At 40.6% G+C, this 27,712-nt stretch overlaps 1 protein-coding gene across 1 annotated transcript; it reads right to left on the bottom strand.

Annotated features, from left to right (window-relative positions):
- Nucleotides 1–1,228: 1,228 nt before the first annotated feature.
- Nucleotides 1,229–27,355, bottom strand: PDPN (podoplanin). Its single transcript, XM_049772537.1, has 5 exons — nt 26,948–27,355; nt 9,664–9,788; nt 6,484–6,613; nt 2,022–2,057; nt 1,229–1,344 (listed from the first exon to the last, which is right to left on the bottom strand). Exons 1-5 carry the CDS (start codon nt 27,012–27,014, stop codon nt 1,229–1,231), a joined length of 474 nt encoding a protein of 157 aa, XP_049628494.1. The 5' UTR covers nt 27,015–27,355.
- Between the last annotated feature and the right edge of the window lie 357 nt (nt 27,356–27,712).

A 27,712-nucleotide genomic window follows, 5' to 3' on the forward strand; every position in this document is an offset into this window, starting at 1 on the left:
CCAGAAAAGCAAGTCTTATGAATTATCTTTCCTTTGGTTACTTTTGGCAAGAGGAGGGATCACCATGGATTTTGAAGAAGGGGCAAGTATTTCCATGGGTCATCTTCTCCCACATTCTCGAGGATGAAGAGTCAAAGAACACTGTTTTGAAACATGTTGGTAGAGGCACACTTCTTCTGCTCTTTAAGGCCTGTGAAAACAGAGAAAGGTAATTATTACTTCTTTTACTGGCATTGGAAATGATAAAACTATGAGTCACTGTTCCTATTGTCCTTGGTTTAAGTCTTTCAGTTCATGAAACTGAAGAAATGGTTCAGTGGGCTGGAGCACATGCTTTGCAGACAGGAGCTCAAAATCAATACCCCTCACTTTATGGTTCATTAAACACTATAAAGGGAGTAACCCTCAATGGTGATTGTGTTCCTTAAGCAGTCCTCCCCTATCGGCATAGCCTGGATTTGTCTTCTTCCCACTGTCCTCCCTTCCAACATCAATCATATATGTACATCATCTCTTCAACAAAATACATTCTTCTCTGAGGGAATTAGAATGTTCTGAATTCTTAAGAACTCCCTACATCATTAGTAAAGGTTGGGAGGGGGGAGAGCAAGTGAAAGAGGGAGGGAAGGAGAGGGGGGGAGGTATGCACTTGCATGTGTGCGAAAGAGAGAGGTGAGGAGGGATTTAAATAAAATCACCAATAGAATTCAATACTAAAATGGGACTAGGCTCTGAAATAGGAACTCAGGGAACAGGATGATTAAGTATCAGTTAACTTTGATTGGGACTTTCCTTTAAGATCAGTTAGCTGGCAAATAAAGGCATGAGGTCAAATTTGGTCAGAATACAACAGAAGTTAATAAAAGAGCCATTCATTTTTTTCTTGAAAACTTCTAAAGCCCAAGTAAATACATATTGTTCTAGAGAAACTTTAGTACTTACGGAGGAATGGGATTTCTCAACATGACCTTTACTTAAGTTTTCTATTAGTCCAAATATTTTAGCATTAGAAATGACAACTTTCGGGGCCAGAGAGATAGCATGAAGGTAAGGCGTTTGCCTTTCATGCTGAAAGATGGTGGTTCGAATCCCGGCTTCCCATATGGTCCCCTGTGCCTGCCAGGGGTGATTTCTGAGCATAGAGCGCTGCTGGGTGTGACCCCCAAAAAACAAACGAAAAAAAGAAATGACAACTTTCATTTCCCAACCATAGTAGTTAAGTGATTACTTACGAGTATCTTCCTGACATTTTTCGTACAACCACAAAGATGATTCCACCAATAAATCCAATGGCTAGTAAGACACCAACTATAATTCCAATCAGGGTCACTGTTGCCAAGCCATCTGAGTGAGGAGGAAGAAACATGAGGCTGAGATAAATAATATAACTTTGATGAAATGTTGCATTTATAAGCAATGGCCAATGACTCACATAACAAGCAATTAAGGCTCTATGTTGTTTCTCCTGAATCCAGAGAAAGTTCTATGATAAGAGAGACTCAGGGACAGTATAATATCATTTTATGAATTAAAACTAGCCCCTGGGCCCGGAGAGATAGCACAGCGGTGTTTGCCTTGCAAGCAGCTGATCCAGGACCAAAGGTGGTTGGTTCGAATCCTGGTGTCCCATATGATCCCCCATGCCTGCCAGGAGCTATTTCTGAGCAGACAGCCAGGAGTAACACCTGAGCACCGCCAGGTGTGACCCAAAAACCAAAAACCAAAAAACAAAAAAACAAACAAAAAAAAACTAGCCCCTACTTCCATTCTTATAAAAATTAAATTGTGATATGATACCACTTCCCATAACATATTAAGTTAACAGATTTACGTGGCTTGCTTATTTTCAACCACAGCAAGTTCCCTCTTTATCATACAAGAGATATAGAAGCTATTCCCAGAGGCTTTTATAGCCTGCTTTTATTGACAATAAGCCAATAAAGAACATAATTAATTACAAGTACGAAGTTCAAAGAAACTTTTAATTCCCAAATAATGCTTCCTAACGTAACCCAGCTTACCTTTTTCAATGATTACATCTGTATCATCCCCTTTATCTGTAAAGAAAAAGATGCAATATGGACTTAATAGAACTTAATAACTATAATTTAATAATTGGTAAAGATGATTTTACCCTATGCGGAAGGTGGCAAAACACAATCAAAAGGATGCATCTTTGGAGGTTAGAGAGATAATATTGCAGATGTATTGTCTTGCATACTGCTAACCCAAATTTCATCCCTACCATCCCATATGGTTCCCCTGAGCACCAGAAGTGATTTCTCAATGCAAAGTTAGGAGTTATTCCTGAGCACTGCTGGGTGTACCCTCCCCCCCAAAAAAAAACCTAGAACCAAAAAAGGAGGGGCACCTTTTCAAATTAACTTTAGGTAGAAGTTGAACACAGCTGTCCCTGGATAACCTGAACAAAGAACTCAAGGACTGTGCTACCCCATAATTAAACCATGCTAGAGGGTTGCTGAGTTTGAATCCTTGCCAGAATCAAAATGAGATAGAATCAGCTTCCTCAAATTATTCCTGATGCAAAACTACTAGCAGAGATAGATCAATTAACTTACTAACATGGTAGTTTCTCATAGCATATCATTATCCCATCAATTACTGCGTTGATTAGAAAATCTATCATCAAGGGGGCTGGAAGGGTGCTTGCCTGTAAGGAAAGCAATGTGGCTTCTGTCTCAGTATCCCACATGGCCCCTTGAACCCAGCCAGGAATGATCCCAGAGCTCAGTCATGAGTAACTCCTAAGCGTTGGAGGGTAGGGCCCCAAACAAACAAACAAAACCAATCTAACATCAGAAATAATGCTTGACGGCCTGGAGCTATATAGCACAGGAGTAGGGTGTTTGTCTTGTATGCAGTTGACCCAGGATGAACCTGGGTCCCCAGATCCCCTGATCCCCAGCGTCTCATATAGTCCCCCTCGCCTGGAACAATTTCTGAGTGAAGAGAGAGCAAGGAGTAACCGAGCACCCCAAAACAAAACCAAAAAAAAAATGTTTGAGGATAATTCATTACTAAGGTAAGAGATTATTAGTCCTATATAGATCTGTATATCCCTCCCAATTACACTAACTGTGATAAGAATATGTTATCCATGTGAACGCCAATGAACTTGTGTTTTTTGGGGGGAAGCACTGGCCTAGTAAAATTGCCTTTTTTATTTGTTTTTGGGTTTTTTTGTTGTTGTTTTGTTTTTGGGCCACACCTGGTGATGCTCAGAAGTTCCTCTTGACTATGTGCTCAGAAATCAATCCTGGGTTGGGGACCATATGGGACGCCGGGGATTGAACCCAGGTCCATCCTGGGTCAACTGTGTGCAAGTCAAATGCCCTACCGCTATGCTATCACTCTGGCCTCTAATTCTAATTCATTTTAACTCACTTGTAAAAACTTCTTGGGATAATAATGTTTGAAATAAGAAGGTGTCACACATAACAATTAATGTCACATGGTCAGACAGTAGAGAAACCAGAAATATTTCCAGGCAACTGAAAACTAATAATTTATTTTGAACTAGAAGTTGTCCCCTACCTAGTTTAAAAATAGATAAGTGAAATTGGAAGGCTCAATTTTCTTCTGCTTACTGGCTGTCAGTTTATTTTCCACATGAATAATTTTATAAAATTTGAAATAATATTTTTGTTTTTTTTTTTTTTTTGTTTTGGGGCCACACCCAGCAGCGCTCAGGGGTTACTCCTGGCTCTGTGCTCAGAAATTGCTGCTGGTAGGCTCATCCTGCGTCGGCCATGTGCAGGGCAAACAAATACCCAACCACAATGATATCTCTCAGGCCCCTGAAATAATTTTTAATGATAAACTATATTAATGATTTTTTTTCTCCTTAGTAATATATAGTTCTCAGTGGTATTTAAATATTACCTGTTTTTGGTATTTTGAATTGACCACTAAGCTCTATTTTCAAAGTATTTTATACAGCTGTCTTATTTCAGTTTAGTAAACAAAATTTAGTTTCATCATCATTTTTGTTTTTGTTTGTTTGTTTATTTTTGGGCCACATCCAGTGGCACTCAAGGGTTACTCCTTGCTCTGCACATTCAGCATTCAGAAATCACTTCTGGCAGGCTCAGAGATGCTGGATCTTGAAGCTGGGTTGACCACGTGCAAGTCAAATGTCCTACCTGCTGTGCGATTTTGCTTCAGTATCTCATCATCATTTTAAGTATACAATCCAGTGATATTAAGTACATTCATACTGTTACACAACCTTTATCACCATCTCTAGGACTCTACAGCTTCTAAACTCTCTATCTATACAGTACACATTAAAAAAGAACCCTCTACTTCCTAGTTCCTGAAAACTATACTTCAAGCTGTGTCTGAAGTTAACATTATGTACCACATCTCAGTGCTATCATATAATACTTACCTTTTGGTGAATTGATTATATCCTGTTAGCATAATTTTCACTTAGCACAATATCTTCAAGGTTTACCATAATTACACCATGTGTCATAATTTTCTTCCCTTGACAAGCCAAATAAAGGGCTGGAGTGCTAGTACAGCATGTAGGGCAAAAGACTAACTCAGGTTTGATCCCTAGCACCAGCTCATGAGAAGTGATCCTAGAGCACAGAGTCAGAAATAAGCCCCTGAGCACAGCTGTGTGTGGCTTTCAACCACCACCAGCACAAAAGACAATAATAATAAATGCAAAATAGCCTATTGCATGCATGCGTACATCTCATTTTGTATGCATGGATATCATGCACACCCATTCATCTGTTGACTGATCTATATTTTAACTATTTTAGAAATATTAGACATTTCTAAAATGAACATATAAATAAATGCTTATACATAAACATGGACATATAACTACACTAAAATCTTCAAGAAATGCCACAGAATTTTAAACACCATATTAGCTATTGGGTCTCAAAATGTTTAATGAACAATGAAGAGTAACTTTCCAGGTATTCAGTTATATAACAGGTTTGAGGAACTAGGGCTTTAGTCAAGGTCTTTATGCTTACATTCATTTAAAGGTGAAATCACCTATCTAAATAAAATAATTTATGGGCCAGAGAGATAGCATGAAGGTAGGGCGTTTGTCTTGCATGCAGAAGGACAGTGGTTCAAATCCTGCCATCCCATATAGTCCCCCGAGCCTGCCAGGAGCGATTTCTGAGCATAGAACCAGGAGTAACAGCTAAGTGCTGCTGTGTGTGACCCAAAACCCAAAAATAAATAAATAAATAGATAGATAAATAAAAAAAATAATTTACATAAAAATTCTCAAGTTAAAAAAATCTCAGGATTGGGAGGGTTAGAGCCCTTTATTTCCCACCTTCATCAATTATAATATAAGGTATAGTTTATTTTAATCCTAAATACATCTCTTGACATTTATAAAGAAACTTCTAGAAATAATTCATATTTCTCTTTATTTCTTTTTGTTGTGGGGCCTAAATTTGACTCTGCTCAAGGATCATTCCTGGTGGTGTGTAAGTATATGCAGTGTCAGGGATGGAACCCAGGTCAGCTGTATGCATGACAAGTATCCTTCCTACTGTATCTTTCTAGTTCAAGAAACTCTCCTATCAAATATAATAGCAACGAGTTCTCCGCATGTTCCATGATTGTCTAGATCTTAGAATAACGGTAAAGATCCAAAGTCCTCCTCCAAAATTTCTTTTGAAGGCTTTCTACACATACTACTGCAGATGCAGGCTAAATATTATTAGGATAGCCTTAATTTTTGGTAAAACCAGTTTAGAATGGTTTGGTATTTTTTGTTTTTTGTTTTTTTTTTCTCCAGGTACACAGATATAAGATATTATTTTTGTTGTTGTTGTTGTTGTTGTTGTTTTTGTTTTGTCACACCCGGTGACACTCAGGGGTTACTCCGGCTATACACTCAGAAATTGTTCCTGGCTTGGAAGACCATATGGGACACAAAGGATCAAACCCAGGTCCAACCTAGGTCAGCTACATGCAAGGCAAACACCCTACCACTGTGCTATCTACTCTGGCCCCAAAATGTTCAATATTAATATGAAATCAACTAAGATTTGTATAGTTTGGCTGAGTTTTATTTTTATTCTTTTGGGTATCTTAAAATGAATCAAATCTTGATCCTACCACATAAAAGCTTAGATCATTAATTTTCTCTTATACCCTAATGTGTCTTATTGATTATTATATTCACTTAATTATCATTTGAAATGCACTGATTATGCAATAAAAAATAAACCTGGGGCCAGAGAGATAGCATAGCAGTAAGGGGTTTGTCTTGCACATAGCCATCCCAGGAGATGGTGGTTCAATTCCCTGCATCCCATCTGGTCCTCTGAGCCTGCCAGGGGCAATTTCGGAGCTCAGAGCTAGGAGTAGCCCTGAGCACCACTAGGTATGGCCCCAAAACAAAACAAAAATAAAAAACTCACAACAAAGAAAACAACAAGAAGAAAATAAACCTCTTAGGAGACAATTTCTTACCTGTGGACTGACTAGTTGGCACAGTCAGGGTTGTGGTGCTCTGGCTTCCTTCATGATCATGGGTTGTACCTTCTGTGGTTGGCTGATCTTCTATGGGTATGTCTGTTACTACTGCTGTACTTGTTGTTACCTAGGAGAAGTAAATGAGGTAAATAGAAATAAACATAATCTTTTGCCTGATGGCACAGAAGAATTTAAAGTAGCATGCATATATATAAATTTTATAATGGTATAGATTTAAAATGAAAATTAGAAACTAAACAAAAAGGGGCCGGGCGGTGGCGCTAGATGTAAGGTGCCTGCCTTGCCTGCGCTAGCCTTGGACGGACCGAGGTTCGATCCCCCGGTGTCCCATATGGTCCCCCAAGCCAGGAGGAACTTCTGAGCACATAGCCAGGAGTAACCCCTGTGCGTCACCGGGTGTGGCCCAAAAACAAAAAAAAAAACCAAAAAAAAAAAAAAAAAAAAGAAAATAAACAAAAAAAAGTAAAAAGAGAAGGTACAGGAAGAAAACAAAGTCTACTTCATAAATAAATGCCAAGTGTTCAGTATGTTGACTTCCTATGGTCTTCATTCTTTAGAAAATATGTATCACTAGCTATATTTTTTTCTCTCTTAAACTTAGATCACTCTTTTTCCTGTACTATTTACTCGACACATATCATGTGTATCTTATCATGCCATTACATCAATACTTTAATGGCTCCATCTCTCAATTAGAATAATAGCTATCTTTAGTGTGAGCATACTATGTGCCAAACCACTTAAATACCTCCTATGGACTCCAAGAAAATCCTTTTAAGCAGCAGATACTATTACTAGATCTATAGTATGAACAAGTTTGAAAGAAGTTAACTAATCTTTCTTGCTCAAATTTAGTTAACAGTAGGATAAGAAAGAGAGTGAGAAAGCAAACAATTGGCAAGAGAAAGAAAAAGAAAATTTCCATAAGATCTAACAACCTGACTTTGGGGTATACGTCCAAATGAACTGAAAGCAGAGCCTGAAAGAAATATTAGCACTTGCACAATCATAGCCACATTATTAATGAGGGACAAAATATAAAAGCAACCCAAACCTCTCTTTACAGAGGAATGGATATGCAAAGTATAGTGTACATGCACAATGAAATCTTACTTGACCTTAAAAAAGGCCATACAATATGAGGTTATTATGCTAAACCCAAAACCAAAAGATAAATACTGTGGGGGCCGGAGAGATAGCATGGTCATTTGTTGGAATCCTGGCATCCCATGTGGTCCCCCGAGCCTGCCAGGAGCGATTTCTGAGCATGGAGCCAGGAGTAACCCCTGAGCGCTGCTAGGTGTGATCCAAAAACAAAAACAAACAAACAAAAAAAAGATAAATACTGTGATATAGTAGACTCCACTCAGATAAGGTACTTAGAGTGCTCAGCATCAAAGAGATAGAAAGTAGAATGAGAGTACCCAGATACTGGAGGAAGAAGAAAGACAAGTTGTTTAATGGCACCAAGCTTTGGATTTGCAAGACTAATAAGTACGTACTATGCCCCAAGTTTCCAAACCCTGGGGGTTTAAAGTGAATAATAAGAATTCTCTGCCATCTTGAAGTTTATTTTCTGAGGTGGAAGGATGTGAAGATTTATTTATTTGTTTTATTTATTTATTGATTGATTGATTGATTGATTGTTTGGGGACTATGCCTGGTGATGCTCAGGGGTTAAGCCTGGCTCTCCATTCAAGAATTTCTTTTGGCAGTGTTTGTGGGGGGATGCCTCAGACTGAACCTGAGTTTGCTGTGTGCAAAGTAAAGTACCCTTCATGCTGCATGCTATACTGGTGTGTGTGTGTGTGTGTGTGTGTGTGTGTGTGTGTGTGTTTAGAAAGTAAACTAAAGATAAGGAAAGGCGATTTAGCTAATTTTGAATGCTTTGAAGAGAATCAAGCTAAGGTAATGGGTTAGCAGAGGTTGAGAAACTACAGTAGACACCAAATAATAAATAGCTTCAGCATTAGAAACCACTAAATTGGAGCCAGAGAGATAGCATGGAGGAAAGGTGTTTGCCTTGCATGCAGAAGGTCAGTGGTTTGAATCCCGGCATCCCATACAGTCCCCTGAGCACTGCCGGGTGTGACCCCCTTCTCCCCCCCAAAAAAAAGAAACCACTAGATTCTGTTTCAACCAACTACTTTATTCTGTCCTGGAGTCAAGCACAAACAAATCCTATAGCCTATACTAGTGTGGATTTGGGATGAGATGCTGACCTGTGTTTATGACTGGTCTATATAAGATAGGGATAAGTAAATTTATATTTAAAACTGGGCTACAGCTGGTCAAACATTTAAAAGTACACCTCCTCATCAGATGAAGAAGCCCTAGTATGTTCTCAAATCATCTGTGATCAGCAGATTAGCTACCTGAATTAAATTAGGAAGTAGATTCTCTTATGAGCTATATAAAAATTGCCTTTCCCCACTTATTTAGTTTTTGGGCCACACTAAAAAAGATACTCAGGAGTTACTTCCTGCTCTGCTTTTTGAGGATCCTGCTTTTTGCTTTTTACTGAGGATCCAACTCAACTCAGCCTCTTACATGCAAGGCATGAGTTCAGTCCATTGAGCTATCTTTCTGTTCTCCAGCAATCTCTTCACATGGTGACAAACATGGAATGTATTTATGTATAAAATTTAGTATGCATGCTGTTATTGGGAGGCGCACACCTGGTAGCATGCAGGGGTTACTATTGGCTCTGTGCTCAGAAATGGCTGCTGGTAGGCTCGGGGGACCATATGGGATGCCAGGGATCGAACCTGGGTTCATCCCAGGTCAGTTGTGTTTAAGGCAAACATCTTACCACCGTGCTATCACTCTTGTCCCTACTGTGCATGTATGTATGTATGTATGTCTATCTTCATCCTGGCATGTGATGATATGCCTCCAGAGTAAAGTAAATTAAATTAATTAATTGTTTTATTTTGGTTTTGCCATACCTGGTGGGCTGAGGGATTATTCCTGATTCCTGGGTGTAAAGGGATTAGCCTCTGCACTCCAAAATCACTCTTGGTGGGCTCGGGGACCAAATAAGATGGTGGACATAGAACATAGGTTTGTTGTGTGCAAGGCAAGTGCCCTATCTGCTATCCTTTCTCTCAGGCCCCTTCAGAGTAAATTTTAGATAACACTTTCTGGGATTCTCACCAGAGTGCTCACACTAGATGATTCATAGGCCCCTGTAGTCACAATGTTATCTTCTGCACCTGCAGTCTTCATGCCATCTTCCATACCTGTTGTCACAATGTCATCCTCCGGTCGGGCTGTGCTGGCTGAAAAAGAAAGACGGAGTCAGCACTTTTGGACTTGCCACAAACCCTTCTCCTTGCTGTACCTTTAGCCTATCAATAGTATAGCCTCCTTAATTGGAAGTAAAAAAAAAATTTGAAGCTGGAATTACAAAGAGTAAAGTGCCTACTTTTTCCTTGTACCACTGATTTAGGCTGGATGGAAGATATTTACCTTTCTTTTAAATAATAGGTATATTCTTGCTGTTCATATGGCAAATTAATGCACTCAGGTCAGTAAAATACCATAAAGATCTGGAAGAATTCTAAATTAGCATTCCCAGGAATAACTTCTATTAATTTGCAGATTTGATCTAAATAAACTTTTTAAGCCAGAATATCTACAATTAGAGTCACTGCCTTTTAAAAATAAAATATTCATTTTTCCTGGGGTGGGGAGGGGGACTGGATGGGACAGAAATCACACCTTGTAGTGCCCAGGTCTTATTCCTGGCTCTGCCCTCAGGAATCACTCCTGATAAAGTTTGGGAGAACATAATATTAGATGTCAAGGATCAAACATTTTGTACTATCTTTCAGGTCTCAAGATCTCTATTTAATTCTGAGACTGTTATCTATGTAAATGTTTAGAACCACTGACTGTGACCAGATTACATAGGTCAACTTCTCTTTTTTTTTTTTTTAAAATTGGGTAGGAGCTAATACTTACAAGGACAATTCAAGATGATCACTGAGTAGTATATAAAGGAGACCCTGTAGCTTTGATCCTGGGTTTTCTGCATATATGAGGGAATGAATTACCCTGTTTTGTCAATAAGAAAGGTTTCCAGAGGAACAGAGTATGGATGGAAAGTGATAGGTTGGACTCTACAACTAAGAGAAAACAGATTATAGCCCCTTTTGTTGTAATCATCTAAAATAATCATGACTAAAGCCCAGTCATCATCTCAACACGTCAGATAACCTTTTCACAAGTTCAAAAATCTGACTCAGTAACAAAATGCTCCCTGCCCAAACTCAAGAGCAGTGCTGGAAGTTCCATGATTAAACACAATTGCAAAATACAGCATCCCAGAAGCATGAGGAAGTGAGATGCTGAGGCACGTTTTTTGTGGAATCAAAGGTAGATATTTATATCTCAGCAGCACTCATATAAGCAAGCCTATCCTTGCCTTAATTATTTTATCTCTTCCTTAGGCCAGCCTAAGGCATAATTAATAAATATTTGATCAAAAACTTCTTTGCTGATGCCTAGAGGGAGAAAATCTCTAGAATAAATCCACTTGTTTTATGAGCGTTGTCTTTGTATCTAGAATCTTAACCCACTGCTGCTGATCAATAGCTTTGGAGGAGCTTTAAAGCACAGGCACTTATTTTTTAAGCTGGGGTGAAAAGAGATTTTCATAATAATTGAATGCCTCAGTGCATGCAAATGATTTGTCTCTCCTCGGGCCATTTGCTGGCATGAAGGGTGTGTTCAGCTCTCACAGGATTTATAACTGTGGTGTAGACAAAAGTTGAATGTATTTATCCAGTTCAAGGGTGAAATACCCCTTCTGCCAGGGAGGGAATGCTTATTTATTTATTTATTTATTTTTTTTACAGAAGAAAACAAAGTAAATTAAGCTTCCCAATTAGATCATAGGTAACAAATCATCACTTAAAAAAAAATACTTTCCTTGAGTTGTTTAAGCCAAATTTCTTATATGTATCACTCTCTAAATTTAGAAACTAAACTACCCTTGCTTTAAGAAAAAAAAAATCCAGTCCTGAATGAAGGAGATTCAAATTCTTTCATAGAAAGTTCAGTTCATTGAAAGCGTAACTTGATAAAAATTCCTCCTTGTTCTTTTCTGCTCTTGGCTCACAGAGCTAAGTACTAAAATCAGTCTGAATAGACAAAGGGTGTTTTATAAATGACATTCATGATTAAGATGCATGTCTTTTGTCTTACTGCTCTGGCTTTCTTTTTTACTTCATGGGAAAGTTGATCTTTAACAAGAGGTCTTCAATTGTCTCTCTTATTATTTTGGCAGAAGGCTTTCCTGAGTAAAGACTTCTTAGGAACCCAGCTGCCGAGTTTCCAGCCAGCATTTGACATCCTTTCTCACTGAATAGTGAAATTCAAATCAGTATTGATGTTTGTGCTCTCCAACACTTCTTATCCCTCCCTAAGATGTGTGTGTCCTCATGCACATACATACATACATAACATTTATACACATACACATTCAGCTGCTTATGTAACTACAGCATGATGAGCCCATGATAACAATGTCTGTTCTGAAGCAGGGTACCCACAGGCTCACATGAACACCCCACACCTACCCAGCCTCACCTACCCCTGTACTCCTAGAGAGGTAGTGCTGGGAAATGAAGTAGGGTCTACTGAATACATGGCAAGCACCAGAAAGCCTGAACTATTTTTTGGAAGCCTTATCCATTTGGTTATCAATGCAGTAACTGCTCTCCTTTTGTGTATTTGCTATTTTTTGGGAGGGGGAGGGCTCACCTGGCAGTGCTCAGGGGTTATTCCTTTCTCTGTGCTCAGGAATCACTCCTGTCAGGTTTTGGGAGAACATATGGGATGCTAGGTGTGTGTGTGTGTGTGTGTGTGTGTGTGTGTGTGTGTGTGTGTGTGTGTGTGTGTGTGTGTGTGTGTGGCAGGCTTGAAGGACCTTATGGGATGTTGGAGATGGCCCTGGGTCAGCTGCATACAAGGCAAATGCCCTACCTGCTGTGCTACTGTTCCAGCCCCAAAGACCTCTTCTTGAACAAACTTTAAGTAGGTGATTTCGAACCTTTTTTTTTTTCCTTTATTTTTTTAGTTCGTTTTTGGATAACACTTGGTATTCCTTCCTGGCTCTGCACTTAGGGATCACTTCTAACAGTTCTTGGGAGACCATAAATGGGGTGCTGGGGATTGAACCCAAGTTGACCACATGTAAGTCAAGCACCCTTCCTGCTATACTATCACTTTGGCCCTATGCTATGAGCCTCCTTTCACCAAGGCCATGTCCTTAAATTTCCCTGACCAGAGTACAATTTCAGAAAGATTCCAGCAATGCTGGCTTAAAGAAAATTCTCCAGCCTCTAATATCTGATCCCATTCCTCAGTTATCTCCTTTGATGTCTCAACCTTTGGGAAGAATCCTGTTCAGTCAGTTGAGCAAGAATCTGCCTATTTTTATTGTCTCCTTCCTCTAATTTCCCATCATTGCCTCCTCACCATGAGTTTTGGCTATAAATTCCTTATTGTCCTTGCTGAATTCAGAAGTGAGCCATGCCCTTTTCTCCATTTTTTAAATTTTTTGTTTTTGGGCCACACCCGGTGACGCTCAGGAGTTACTCTTGTCTATGCGCTCAGAAATTGCTCCTGGCTTGGGGGACCATATAGGATGCCCAGGATCAAACCCCAGTCCACCCTAGATTAGCATGTACAAGGCAAATGCCCTGCCACTGCGCCACTTCTCCAGCACCATCTCTCCATTTGGGGGGGGGGGGGAAGGGATAATCTTGAATAAAGTTTTCCAACTATTTTAACAAGTGACATTGTATATTTTCCTTTAACGAGACCAGAAGTTACATGATGAACCAAGTTCTTATGGGTAGTTTCAGAACAAAGCCAAATGCATCACTGTCTCATTTCTGGTCATCAATACAGGTCCCCAAAGTACCTTTGTGCCTCCAGAGCAGCTGTGGACAGTGTCTGTTGCCTTCTTGCCTGGTTCTGACATCCCTTCCTTATCACCCATCCTCACCTTCTCATAAATTATAATCCTAGAGGTCACAACAGCTGCTTCCTCTAGTGTCTCATCTCCTGTTATGAAATCCCATCTTGTTAAAAATCTTCTGCTTTAATTTCTTAATGATCATGACCATGATCAAATGAGATTCTTCCAGAAATAAACTAGATGAAAAGGGAGTGGGATTTGCTTTACAGAAAGGTACACCCTCAACTGTAGCTTTCTTCTCCACTCTGCAAATTAAGGAAGCAGCAAAAAATCAAGCTGTCTCAAGCCAACTCCTCACATACGTGGTAAAAAGTATTTCCTGTTTATCTATTATGAGTTGGGTCCATTCTGGGAACTGGAGATAGAAATGAACAAACTATTCACAAGGAATAAAATAGTGTGGGTACTAGTGAAGGAGTCTTACATCAAGCAAACAAAGAAAATCTTCTTTTAGAGTTTTCTGAGAGGGTATTTTATCCAGAAGGTTCTCCCCAAACACAAATCAGCATGCTGCTCCCCCACAGGCACTCATTTACCCCAAACCCCCCAAGTATTAGTATCCACCAGGCTGCGATGTTGCATATCCTCTTCAGGGTTATCCCACTACAATACAAATGCAAATAAAAGGCTGTTTTGCCTCAATACCCCCCATTGTCCAAGATAAAACCAAGTAGAAGGCATTCAGTAAACAAAGACTGAATGAATGAGTAGCCTCCAGACAGGAGAAGAACTGGTTCAAACCAACCTGGGATCCTAGAACGAGCTCCAGACCAAATACAGAAGGTGGTTAAGTAGAACAGCATAGGGAAGAGACAAGATGGGAAAATGTGAAGGGTCAATATTCTGGAACTCTGAAAACAGAGTATGTGTGTCAGAGAACGTGTCAGTGCCAGGATCAGACAGATGCAGGAAATGGTTTGGACATTACTGCAGTCCAGACAGATGGGGCTACCATGTGAAGAAACAGGTGATAACTGGGAAAATTTGAAATTGTTACCCACCAACAATCAGAATCAGTAAGAAACCTCAGAGCTAAGAATTTATTTTACCGGGGCCGGCGTGGTGGCGCTAGAAGTAAGGTGTCTGCCTAGCCAGCGCTAGCCTAGGACGGACGGTTTGATCCCCCAGCGTCCCATATGGTCCCCCAAGCCAGGAGTGACTTCTGAGCGCATAGACAGGTGTAACCCCTAAGCGTCACCGGGTGTGGCCCCCCCCAAAAAAAGGAATTTATTTTACCACCTGTAATCAATGCTGCTAAACAACATTTCAGATATGAGTGAACATTTTGAGTAAAGTAGGGTGCTGCTTTTAAGCAGCCCTTTGATGCATGCTGCTGCATTACTTCCTGGGTTTCACCTGGTGTTACAAGAATGACCTCCACAAGTCCACAGGAATTTAGGGAAAGTCTCTGACCCCCTTCTCCATCCACCTATCCTTGGAAAGTTTTCTTGGGTTTTTTCTTTTTGCTGATTCGAAGCTTCAAAATCAAACAGCTTGGATAATTGATTTTTCTTGAAATGGTAGAATTGATTTTAAAAATAACAGAATTAGGGCAGGAATGATATAGTACATACAGCATGCACTTGCCTTCATGACACCAACCTGGTGTCATTTCCCAAAAATCTGATATGGTCTCACAAGCACAGCTAGGAGTAATTCCTGAGTGCAGAGTCAGAAGTAACTCCTGAGCATCAGTGAGTATGGCCCCCCAAAATAAAAAAAATAAATATAACAAAGTCATGGACTGAGTTACTCTTAGTTTTGAAAGAAAATCTGAGCTGTTAGCCAATAGATTAAGGCTGTCTTTCCTGTTGCCGGGTGTTTTCTAGCATCCTGGGCTGCTCAGCATCTCAATGCAAAAATGTGCCTTTGAAGCTGGATGACCACATGATTATGGAATGATTATTGTGGCCAGAGAAAATTAGAACACTCTTTCTCCCCTGACTGCAATCAGAAGCCATGCTGGTTTCTCCCGCTGAAGGATAAACTAGAGGATAATTAATAAACAATTAACTTGAACACGTCCCCTCCCAGTTACATTTAGAATGAAGCAAAGCTTTTAGAGAGAAGTCAAAAGATGTACTTGAAAAATAAAATAAAAAATGCCTGCTGCTGGTCCTTTGCTCAGACACAGACCTTTGCAAATTATTTTTTCTATCAGGTCTCAATACTATACACAGATGTCTGAAAATAAACACACCCCAATCTGTAGAAAAGTCCCACGAAGCTCCAACATTTTCTAGGGCTTTGCAGACCACCCACCATGATCATTGAAGTGCTTCATCTCAATTCAAATAGCCTCACAATTTAGCTTTTGATGGCATTCCCTTTCTTACCATGATGTGGGTTTCTACAACCAGAAAGAAGGTATCAGGACTGTACTTTTATTCACCACACCTTTGAGTGACTCCACAAGACTGATAGGCCACCGTTTGGCCTCATCTTGTGTAGAATTTTTCTTTGGAAAATTAAGAGGCAAGAGTTAACCCCAGGTCGTGGGCTGGAGCCTCAATTTCTGGTAGACTCTGGGCTCTGGCCAATATGATCACTGATGTGGCTGAAAGTTTTCCTTCTACATACTCCTCTTCTGTGGCTCATGGTACATTGCTTTCTGAATCAGAAGGTTGGTCATGGAAAGGCCACACAATCCTGGAGGCCTGCCCTGCCCTCAGTCTACCACTGACATGCACAGTCTCTTCATTTTCCTCTAGATAGTAAACGCTGCCTAAAGCCCACACAATCCGGTAATCCCAGTGCCTGGCACAAGGCATGATAAGCAGTTTTTGAAGGGCCTTCCCAGAGTTCTCAATGGACAGACTCTTAGGGATATTTGGTCAAGGTTTTTGGGCCCAGCAGTGCTGGTGGTTAACTGGGCCACCCTAGTGGAACCTTGGGGCACCAAGCAGGGCTGGAAACTAAACACAGGATCTCCACATGCCAGGCATGCACTCCAGTTCTCTGGGACATCTCTCTCTCTCTCTCTCTCTGGGACCTCTCTCTCTCTCTCTCACACACACACACACACACACGCGCGCGCGCGCACACACACACACACACATTGGGCCAGAGTCTTCCATGAAAAACCACTTTATAGAAAGAATCATTTCAAGGCCAGAGTGGTAGATAGCAAGTAGGTCATTTTACCTTGCATGTAGCTGACCTGAGCTTAAAGCCTAGCATCCCATATGTTCTCCCAAAACCTGACAGAAGTGATTCCTGAGCACAGAGCCAGGAATAACCCCTGAGCATTGCCAGGTGAGCCCCCCCCCCAAAAAAAAAAACAACAAGCAAATACACAAAAGGAAAGCAGTTACTGCATTGATAACCAAATGGATAAGGCTTCCAAAAAATAGTTCAGGCTTTCTGGTGCTTGCCATGTATTCAGCAGACCCTACTTCATTTCCCAGCACTACCTCTCTAGGAGTACGGCCTCTTGAGTAAGAATTAGTGTTTGTGAAACACTGGCAATTTACTTGGAAATGGAGTTTCTGACTCACTCAGACTGTCAGCTGAGTAGCTCTGGTTTTGCAAGAGTGAAAAGAGAAACCCCTTCTGCTTATGACCTCACCATCCACCTATGAAGCTTGCAGACAGTCCAGCTGTGAACGCAGGAGGATGAGGTTCTGCAGGAATGCGCAGAATGTGACTACATTTCCACTAGCTGTTCTTGACCTTGATTTGGGAATGTGATGTGGACTTTGGTATATTTTAATAATTCTTTGTTATCTCTAGCTTAGGATATTTCTTCTGACCTCCTTGCTATTTTTCCCTTTTTATTTTTTTTAACAAATCCCAATATATTTGAAATAGAGCAGTTAAAAAATCTTGAGAGAACAAAAAGGGAAACTTATATTTTAGAATTCCAAATTCCAAGCTACAGTAAAGAATGTGTGGTACCAGTGTAAGGGTAAAGAATAGAATAGAATAGATTTGTGAATTCAGAAGTAAATGTATGGATTATACACAACTACTTTTTTTTTTTAATAATAAAAGCCGGTTTCTAATAAAAGTGCAGGACAACTAGATAGATAGCCTCAAGTGAAAAAGGGAAGTTAGATCTTTACTATTCAGCAGATATAAATTAATTCTCAGGGCTGAAAAGAGATCAGCAGTGGAACATGTTTTGCATGCAGAAGACTGAGGTTTGATCTCTGGTATTGTGTAGTCCCTGTGGACAGTATCAGTAGTAACTCTGTTTTCCTGGACTGGAGTAGCCCCTGGACATTGCCTGATATGACCTTAAAACAATCACAAAAAAGTAAACTCCAAACGAATCAGAGAGTAATATAAGAGTTAAAACTGTACATATTGGGGGGAAATGAGTCCACCTGTATGCTATTGGATTAAATAATTGATTCTTAGATAAATGTAACTGCAAAAATTTTTATATAAATGCTTCAATGAATATTACCAAAAATTGAAAAGGATACTTATAAGAATAGTAGGAATATTTGTAACTCACATCTGAAAAGGATCTAGTATATAGAATAGAGAAATAAATAAGTCAATAAAGAAAGTACAACTAAATTTTAAATAAGAAAGGCAATTTTAATGAGAAAGGATTTGAATAGAAATATCTTCAAAGAAAATGTTTAATTGGTCGTGAAAAGACGTTCAATTTCATTAGGAAAATACAAATCAAAACTAGAAGGACATGCTATTTCAGACTAATTAGTCAGGCTATTAAAAATTAGAAAATGCTACATATTAATAAGAAATTAAAACCTTTTTGCATTGTTGGTAGGAATGAAGATGGGGTAGTCGCTTAGTAATATAACCTGGCAGTTTTTCAAAAAGTCAAACCAAGAGAATCATCTAAAATGATTAAATTTAAATGATTAAATTTAATCTAGATGAAATTCTAGAATTTCTACTCATAGATATATATTTCATATTTGCATATAAACATTCAAAGAAGTAATATTTTTGTTATCCCCAAAGTGGAAACCACCCAAACATCCATTAATTTTTTTTGTTTGTTTTGTTTTGTTTTGTTTTGTTTTTTTGGGCCACACCTGTTTGATGCTCAGGGGTTACTCCTGGCTAAGTGCTCAGAAATCGCCCCTGGCTTGGGGGGGGGACCATATGGGACGCCGGGGGATCGAACCGCGGTCCTTCCTTGGCTAGCACTTGCAAGGCAGACACCTTACCTCTAGCGCCACCTCACCAGCCCCACATCCATTAATTATTAAGTAGATAAATAAAACATAGTATGCAATGCAATATTATTCGTTCATGAAATGAAATAAAGTGCTGATATATGGTACAATATACGGACCATACAAACATGTTGAGAGGAATAAGACACAAAAGGTTCCATGGTGCTAGATTTTACAATGTACCTAGAACAGGCAAAACCACAGGAAAAGAAAGAATGGGGGTGGGGGAGCAATTGTGGTCAGTTTGATTTGGGAAGAAGAAAATGAGAAAAATGTTGTAAAACTAACAGTGATGAAGGCTAAATAATTCTAACTATAAAAACAAAAATCATAGAGGGGCCAGAGTGGTAGTACAGTAGTAGGATGTTTGCCTTGCATATAGCTGACCCAGATCAGACAAGGGTTATTCATTATTCATGCTAGGTTTCGAACCCTAGCATCCCATATGGCCCCCCCAAGCCAGGCTCGATTTCTGAGCACAGAGCCAGGAGTAACCCCCAATCCCCAAAATCATGGAATTGAGAATTGTTTACTGCAAAAGTTTTAATTTTAAGGACAGGAACCATTTGGCTGATGCAGTTTTGGTCCTGGCATCCCATCTGGTCTTTGAGTCTCTACCATGAATGATCAACCCTTGACCATAAGAGCCCAGAGTAAGATTTGACACTGCCAAGTGTGACAATATCAATTTTATTGAATTTCATTATCAATCAGACATTTTTTAATGCTGAATGTTTTCATTTTTTAAAGTGCTGAATGTTTTCAGAGGTGAATAATGAAAAACCAGGAAAGAATAAAGAAGAACACAGGAAATACTGAGCTGCATATCAGACTGTCTTATTCACAAACATCTGATTTCATTACTCACTTCTGCTGTCATCATCAACCCTCTTGTCCCGGGTTGACTCCATAAACTAGGTTCAATCTACTAACAATAAATTTTCCTTTGACAACCATTCTCATTTAATATCACCTATAGGTCAAGGTCTGCATCTCCAACTCAAAATGGACACATCCTTCTCCCTGTTTTCTTGCCTCATTATAGCCCCAGGTCACTCTTCCCCAACCCACACACCATTCAACTATCAACACTCAACCCACAAACATTCCAGGCAAGCTAACTTCCATCTATTTGTTCAAGTAACCTTTCCTGCATGGAATGCTCTTCTCTGCCACCATGTCCAACCAACTATATGATTTTTTATAGCCAAGTTTAATTCCTATCTTCTACATAAGGCTTTTTCTAGCACATAGACCAGCTCCAATTCCTATGGGTAGATAATCTAATGTATCACTCATAACATGCTATATGCTTTTATATTAATATACCCTATGTCTTTGGTTCTGTCTGTGACCTGTGAGCTCATATTATCCTTCCTCTTTAACACATCAAGATTTTGAATATGGTGTTGTATACAAATTACTGAATTACATTTTTACTGAAAAGTATTGGTTACTATTGAAGTTATCTTCTATCTGCAGTTTTTTGTTTTGGGGCCACACCTGGTGATACTCAGGGTTTATTCCTGGCTCTACACCCAGGAATCACTCCTGAGAGGCTCAGAAAACCATATGAGATGGCAAGGATCAAATCTGGGTTGGCTGTCTGCATGGCAAATGCCTTATCTACTGTAACACTCTCTGGTCCCTTCCTGCAAAATGTTTAAGGGGTCAGGAACTGTACCTAATTCCCACCTCTTGCAGTCTCTGTCTTCAATAGGAATGATCTATGTAATAGATAACACTTAATTTTGTTGCTATAAGAGAACTTGAGAACTCAATAGTTTGGTTTCCCATGGACCCCTCACCATATTGATCTCAATAACAGGTACCATAGCAGGCTGCTGGGCCAAGTGACTAAGTGTAGGATCAGGGTTGGCTCCCTGGATACTAGTATTATTGACATTCACTTGTTCTTGTTACAGAATTTTTCTGAGTCCATTGTCTATGGTATACAAATATTCCAATTTTGTAGTTTGGTTGGTTTAATTAAATGAAACTTAAAAAGTATCTAGTAGGGGCCAAAGCGGTGACACAAGTGGTAAGGTGTCTGCTTTGCCAGCGCTAGCCTAAGACGACCATGGTTCGATCCCCCAGTGTCCCAAGCCAGGAGCGATTTCTGAGCGCATAGCCAGGAGTAACCCCTGAGCGTCAAACAGGTGTAGCCCTCCCAAAAAGCAAAAAAAAAAGTATCTAGTAAATAATATTATTATTATAATCTAGTAAATAATAATATTATACGATTATTTTTAATTACGATCACTCATCCAGAATCTAATTCACTTAGCTTCTATAAATACAGAAATTTAATTTACCATACCTAACTCATGTCATGATCTAAACAAACCAGAAACTAAGAAACAAGAGATTTGGGACATAGGTGGTGGGAATGTTGCACTGGTGAAGAGGGATGTTTTTACATGACTGAAATCATATAACTACAATCATATTTGTAATCACGGTGTTTAAATAGATATAAAAATAGAAAAAAATAATTTATTTAAAATGAAAAAGTTTTCTACTATGGTACGTATCAATACATAAATATATGTATATATGAAGATTATATATTTATGTGCTCTTCAAGTCAAGTACAAGTTTCAAGAGTAAAACTGAAATATCTGGGATACTGTTTGCAAAAGGAAAAGATGGGGCATTGGGTGGAATGCATTTCCAGATGATGATAAAGCAGGTATCATAGTACTGACTTATCATAGAACCATTTTGATTTTTGTTTGCCTTTGTTTTAGAGTTGCATTTAGTAGGGATCAGGACTCACTCTTGTAGGTGCTGAGAAAACCATGGTTGCTGGGGAATGAATCGGGTTAGCTGCATGAAAGGCAAACATTCTATCCATTGTACTATCTCTCCAACCCTGGATCCACTTTGATTTTGATCAAAATACCCACAGCCACCAGATAGCACTTCATACATACTACTAGTTCCAAGCAGTTTCTTTTTTTTTTTTTTTTTTTTTTTTGGTTTTTGGGCCACACCCGGTGACGCTCAGGGGTTACTCCTGGCTATGCGCTCAGAAGTCGCTCCTGGCTTGGGGGACCATATGGGACGCCGGGGGATCGAACCGCGGTCCGTCTCCTAGGCTAGCGCAGGTAAGGCAGGCACCTTACCTCGAGCGCCACCGCCCGGCCCCCCAAGCAGTTTCTATTGCAGTTAGTTAGTCAATAAATATTTGCTAAGTAAATAAATCCCTAGGAAAATGCAGGTTTTCTTTCATCAAATCTTTATTTCTTCCTTCTCCCTTTCTTGATTCTAGACAAACTCTCCTTTCACTTGGGGCAGAATATCATTCATGACTCATAGTTTTGCTTAAACTAGTGGCATTATATTCTCTCGGGATTCAAAAATAAATTTGAGGTGAAATTTCATTTAATATATTACACATTTTGTAGTGTAGCCCTTCCCTATCTGTTCTCTAAAGTTTATGTAACTAACATTCCCCCCATCAATGATTAATTATGGCAATTATTACTTCACTGGGAATCAGTGATTCTGACAGATCATGGGCATTTCCTCTAGATAGAGGTTGAGTTCTCTTCTTCCTCCAGAGAAACTATTATCCTTTAGGTTGGTTTGACATCTGGGGTGTTTTCCCCCACCTTGCATGTCATTTAGTGTTACCTGATTTTCTTGAATTTTCAACTCATATCCAACAAGATCACTTTTTTGGGGGGAGGGGGTATGGGTCACACCCTGCAGTGGCAGTTCTCAGGGATTACTCCTAACTCTGCACTCAAAAATCGCTCCAGGCAGGCTTGGGGAACCATTTGGAATGCCAGGAATCGAACCAGGGTCCGTCCAGTGTTGGCCTCATGCAAGGCAAATGCCCTACCGCTGTGTTATCGCTCTGACCCCAACTTTTGTGGTCAGGTTTGCAGTTTTCACTATTTGATTTGCTTTGTGGTTTTTTTTTTTTTTCTTTGTTTATTAATTTGGTTTTTGGTTTGGGGGCCATACAGTGCTCAGAGTTAAACTCTAGCTCTGAGTTTAGGAATTAATCGTGGCAAAGCTTGGGGGACCATGTACAGAATTGGAGATAAAAACCCAGGTCTTCTGCATGTAATGTTAAGTGTTTTATTGCTGTCCTATCTTCAGTCCTGCAGATTTCATTCTGGATTGAGCTTGTTTTCCCCACCAAGGACAAACCCATCTCTTTTGAGCAATTCCTCCAGGCAAAGACACTGGGTCAGAACAAAAAGCAGAGAAACCTGTCCTTCCCTGGAGTTGAAGCTAAAGGGAAACCATGCCATCTCAGGCTGGTTTGGTGGGCTCTTAAGTATCATATGAAAGAAAAGAGTCACCTCCGTGTGCCTGTCAACCAACTGATGAATTCCAACTGGGAGCCTCACCTAGCTCCATCTCATTGCCCTAAGATATAACTCCTAATGACTTTATTTTCTCAATTAGCTTTATGAAATTAGTACGCAAAAGACTCAAAATTCCAATTAAGAGTCTTGTTATCATTTTTGCCCATCTCTGTGGAACTTCTAAAACCTATTACAATACTCTTTACCCTTTCCTTCAATAATTTTATTTTTTTTTTACAAACAAAATTGATTCTCTTCTTGAAGAGGATTTAGGGAGATAGAAATAGCAGGCCTCCTTGAAAGCTAGTATCATTTTTAGATTTTAGGATTCTCTTTAAATTCCTAAATTAAGTTTCACAAGGAAGAACAGTATTAGATATTGGGTTTTCTTTCTGCCTTTATTTCCCTCTGCTTTCTCTTTGTTTCTTTCTTGTTCTCTCTTCATATATTTCCATAAGCTGTAACCTGGCCTGCAGGTTCTTAGAAGTCAGAAATATGACAAGCATTCCGATAAGCCCATGGAATTTAAAGCACGGGTCAATTGCTTTACTGATGAAAATTCCAAAGCATTCTTTACAATGTTAGGTGTGGCGTTCTCAAAAGTACATCTGGCTCAGTCTGCACTTCGCACCAAACATAGGGATGAAGCTTGAACCCCTACTTAAGAACCATCTAATAAAAGTCAAACTTGAATTGACTGTCACATCCTAACTTTTCAAGGACTGGGATATTTAATGTAAATGACTTTTAATACTTTAATATTTTGTTTTTATATTTAGAGAGAGTACGAGTGGTCAACCTTTCAAGTTAAACATTATTTTTGTATGGTGGCAATGTAACGTAGTAAAAAGAGCCTGGGGTTTGGCACGAGTTTTATTTTTTAAGTCTAAATTCTGGCACAGTTTGAAGATCATAAAGTATAGTTTAGAGAGTTGTGATGAATGAGGGAACTGCCATTCCTAACACCATTGGGGCCGGGAATGGAGGGGAAAGGTATCCTTGCTACTTAGCCTGATTACATACTGCCTTGCCATGATTGGGGTAGGGAGGGTTCCCCTAAGATGCTACAAAAGTACTACAAAAGCATGTGGGTACTCATTTCAGAGATCAGTCTGTGTTCTATCCCTTATATCCTAAAAGAGTCTTCCTATGCTTGGATAGTTTTTTAAAAAATGTGTTTGTTCCATATAAAATATTATTCTGGACCTCATCACTGGCGTAAAAACTATATCTCCCTCCCTCATGCAGGCTCCAACAAACCCAATTATTTTTTCAATTGCTGGAGAGATGCCTGTGTGCAACAAAAAACTCCTAACTCATGAAGACGTCAAGGCCTCCAAATCTGGCAGGAGTTTCAGGGAAATCACAGGGAAATTTGTTCATCACATGATTAATCCTGAGTGGATTGGTCCCGGAAAGTAATTGTGGATTTTCAGCAAGCTGCAGCCTGCAGCAATTCACAAACTAAACTCCAACAGGGATGCCCAGAAATACATGTTTTGGATAAAAGTTCAGAGTGAAGGTGGGGCCTGACAATCATGGAAAATGCCAGATGTGGGGACAACAGGGCTCCTTTGAATCTGTTAACCGTGCAAAAACACAACACATGGGACTGAATTCGAAAATTGAACCAGATTATAACACCAGAAGAGAGAAGCCCAGTGGGATGTCGGATCGTTCAAGAAGGATAATAAAAATTCATCACCATAATTACTCTTGACCCAACTCCCCAAAACAAGGGCTGACAGTAACTCAACTCAATGAAGTTATTCATCCATATTCAAGTCACCTCACTCATTAATCCTCAGACAAAACCCCTCCTGGGCCTCAGCTCCAGGCCAGCAACCCAACCAAACTCAGCATCTGAAAGCAGCCAGCACCCAGCCCCTCTCCCCCACTGGGTGGGGCTTCGTTCTTCAGCAAAGCAGTAAAGACTCTTGCAAACAAGGAGGCTAATTCCTCAGATCCCACCACTCTTTAGGATGGACCTCACCTTTCGGGAACTGGCTTAAAGGTAAGAGAGCTTGAAAGCAGAGGACAGCCCCAAGCTGCAGACTGTCCTTAGGGGACAGGGCTGTGGCCCAACTTGCAAGCCTTCCATTCCTTGCACCGAGAGCAGAGCAAAGGACCGTGTCATTTGTACAACGTCTCGCCAAAAAGGAAATGTCACTGAAATGCAGAATTGTACAATAGCCCTGGAAAGAGAAGTGCCAAAGATAGGATGACCACAAACTCTGAAAAGTTACTACTCAGTCTCTTCGAAAGCAGACAGCTCAGAAAAGAACTGTATACCCTGTTTCCTTCCGGAGAAAGAAATTAGCCTTGACCAGAAATTAGAGAACTTCAGTCCTCCCTCAAACCACACCTTCCAAAAAGAATTTTTTAGTCACTCAGGATCCAGGATCCTCAGTGCTCTAAGAGTTTACCTACTAGAGCACAATTTAGCAACCTCTAAAACCTCTAATTCCAAAGTGGACTTACAATTCCTTCAACCCATACAGGCATATCTTAGTTTTATGGCACTTGGCTTGTTTGTATTTTGCAGAGATTACTTGAAAGAAGTTTCTGGGAACTCTGTATCAGGCAAGTCTGATGACACCATTACCAACCGTTCAGATGATGATTAGCACTTCTTAGATATAAACATTTCCCAACAATTTCCAATCAATACGTGCTTTGTTCCAGACATACTGTTTTTACATACTGCAGAGACTATAGTGTATTGTAAACATAACTCTGACGTACATTGCAAAATCATATATACTCATTGACTGACTTACTATGAGATTATTACTGTGCTTTTGAAGTCTTATCTGAGATGTCCCTAACTTAGGGAGAAAATACTACCCCCAACCACCCATTTGTTTGAGCCCAGAGGATATAGGCCATGCTATAACTTTGAGTTTATAGTCTATTAGAGAAACAAAGCAAATGAAAACCCAAGGGGAAAAAATGGGGGTGGGAGTGTTATGGGTCACACCCAGCGGTGCTCAGGGGCTACTTCAGGCTCTGCTCTCAAAAATCGTTCTTGGCAGGCTCGGGGGACCATATGGGATGCTAGGATTTGAACCACCATCTGTCCTGGATCGGCTGCCTGCAAGGCAAACGCCCCACCGCTGTGCCATCTCTCCGGCCCAGGAAAGAAAATTTTAAAATAGACTCATGTTCATGAACACCATCAAGCCAGCACACTGAGCAAACAGAGTTCAGGGAAAGAAAGGTGAAGAGGAAAGAGGAGGTCAGAAAAGATGTAGTTGACTGGCAGGCAATTTTTGGGTGCGGCCAAGATCAGACCTTCAGCTAAAGTGTAAGTAATCATCAGTCCACAAACAACTTTTGTCGGTTCCACTCCTCGCCAGATTTGGAAGTTTAGGTTAACATAAAACTTTAACTTCAAAGTTCCCAGCCATGCCAGTCCCTCGTGCTACTCAGGAGCCCCTCCATTTAGCTATCCGACCTAGAAAGGATCACTGAAGCCTATTCCAGTCCTCACTTCAAGCCACCAATCCTAAATCACATCCATCCCACAATCAATTTCTTCCAAGGCCATGTGGCATACTCCAGAAGGCAGTGAAGCAAGCAGGGGGAGGTCAGACCAGCCTAAAGAAACACCTGGCTTTGTGCCTCATCTCATCCTCTCACTTGTGAGCTCAGTAAAGGTGGCAGGTGGGTAGCTCTGGAGGTCCGAAGGTGGACCTCTGTCCCCCCTCTTTCTTGGTTCTTGGGGGAGAGGGATTCAGGCTCCTTCTGGCACTTAGCTCAGCTGTTGCTTTGGGATCTGGCACCAGCTAAACCATTGGCCCTTCTCCCTCTGCCTGGGAGCACACACACACACAAACACACACAAATCCTCAGTTCTCCTCTGCTGTCCTGGGCAACTTCAAACATCAGGCCCAGCATTTCAGCAAGCTGGGGCTCGTTCCAGCAAACCCGAGGGAGCCTTTGAGCTCACTCTCTGCTCTTACCTCCGTCGGCAGCGATCCAGAAAGATGCGCTTCCCAAAACTAAGAGCAACACCGGTATCTTCCACATCGTGGTGGTTGATTTCTCTTTTCTGGGAGGCCAAGAGCAGCTTGTTTCTATGCTGGGGGATGATGCAGAAGCCTAGCACCCCAAAACCCTTGGTCTGGCACAAGGCGAGAAATAAGGAGCTGGAAAGCGAGGCGCCAAAACCTGGCGCGGGAGGGCTCCCCAACGCTTCTTCCTCCGTCCACCGGAGCCCGGGAAACAAACTTTGCAGCTGGAAACTTGGCCAGCCCCCGGAGTCAGCATTTATCTCTCCCGATGAGGAGGGCGGGGAGCGCTTGGCTGTAAGGTGGTCTCAGTCCCCGGCCCACTAGGACCGCCCTCGGCCTCTGTTTGGCCAACGCCAAAACGATGACCTCAGGCCAGGTTTAAAGTTACAGGGCCGCAGCTGCGGGGGCTGCCAGGGCTTGCGGACGCCGCCCGCCCAGGGCTGAGTTGAGTTGGCTGGGATGCCTGCTGATAGATCTCCAGCTGGAGGGGAAGGGGGTTGGGAGGTGGCAGACAGTCCAGGGTTTATTGTCACCCCCCAACCCCCAACTTGAAACTTTCTTCTTGTGTTTTAAGAGGCAAGCATCAGCCGAGGTTTTTTCTTGCTAAGGAGAAGCAAACTGGGATTGGATTTGTGTGGCCACGTACAAACCCAAACACCAGCTTGTGCTGGTAAATATTGAACGTGATGGCTTCAAAACAAAACAAAACAAAAC

This window comes from Suncus etruscus, chromosome 4 (genome assembly GCF_024139225.1).
Source record: "Suncus etruscus isolate mSunEtr1 chromosome 4, mSunEtr1.pri.cur, whole genome shotgun sequence".
NCBI lineage: Eukaryota > Metazoa > Chordata > Mammalia > Eulipotyphla > Soricidae > Suncus > Suncus etruscus.

What these genes read in the sequence shown, in the direction of transcription:
- PDPN (XM_049772537.1), bottom strand. Translation starts at nt 27,014, where the DNA reads ATGTGGAAGATACCGGTGTTGCTCTTAGTTTTGGGAAGCGCATCTTTC. An exon ending in CATCTAGTGTGAGCACTCTG is followed by an intron (nt 6,614 to 9,663) that starts GTGAGAATCCCA and finishes TACTTCTCCTAG; the next exon opens with GTAACAACAAGTACAGCAGT. An exon ending in GCCAACTAGTCAGTCCACAG is followed by an intron (nt 2,058 to 6,483) that starts GTAAGAAATTGT and finishes TTTTCTTTACAG; the next exon opens with ATAAAGGGGATGATACAGAT.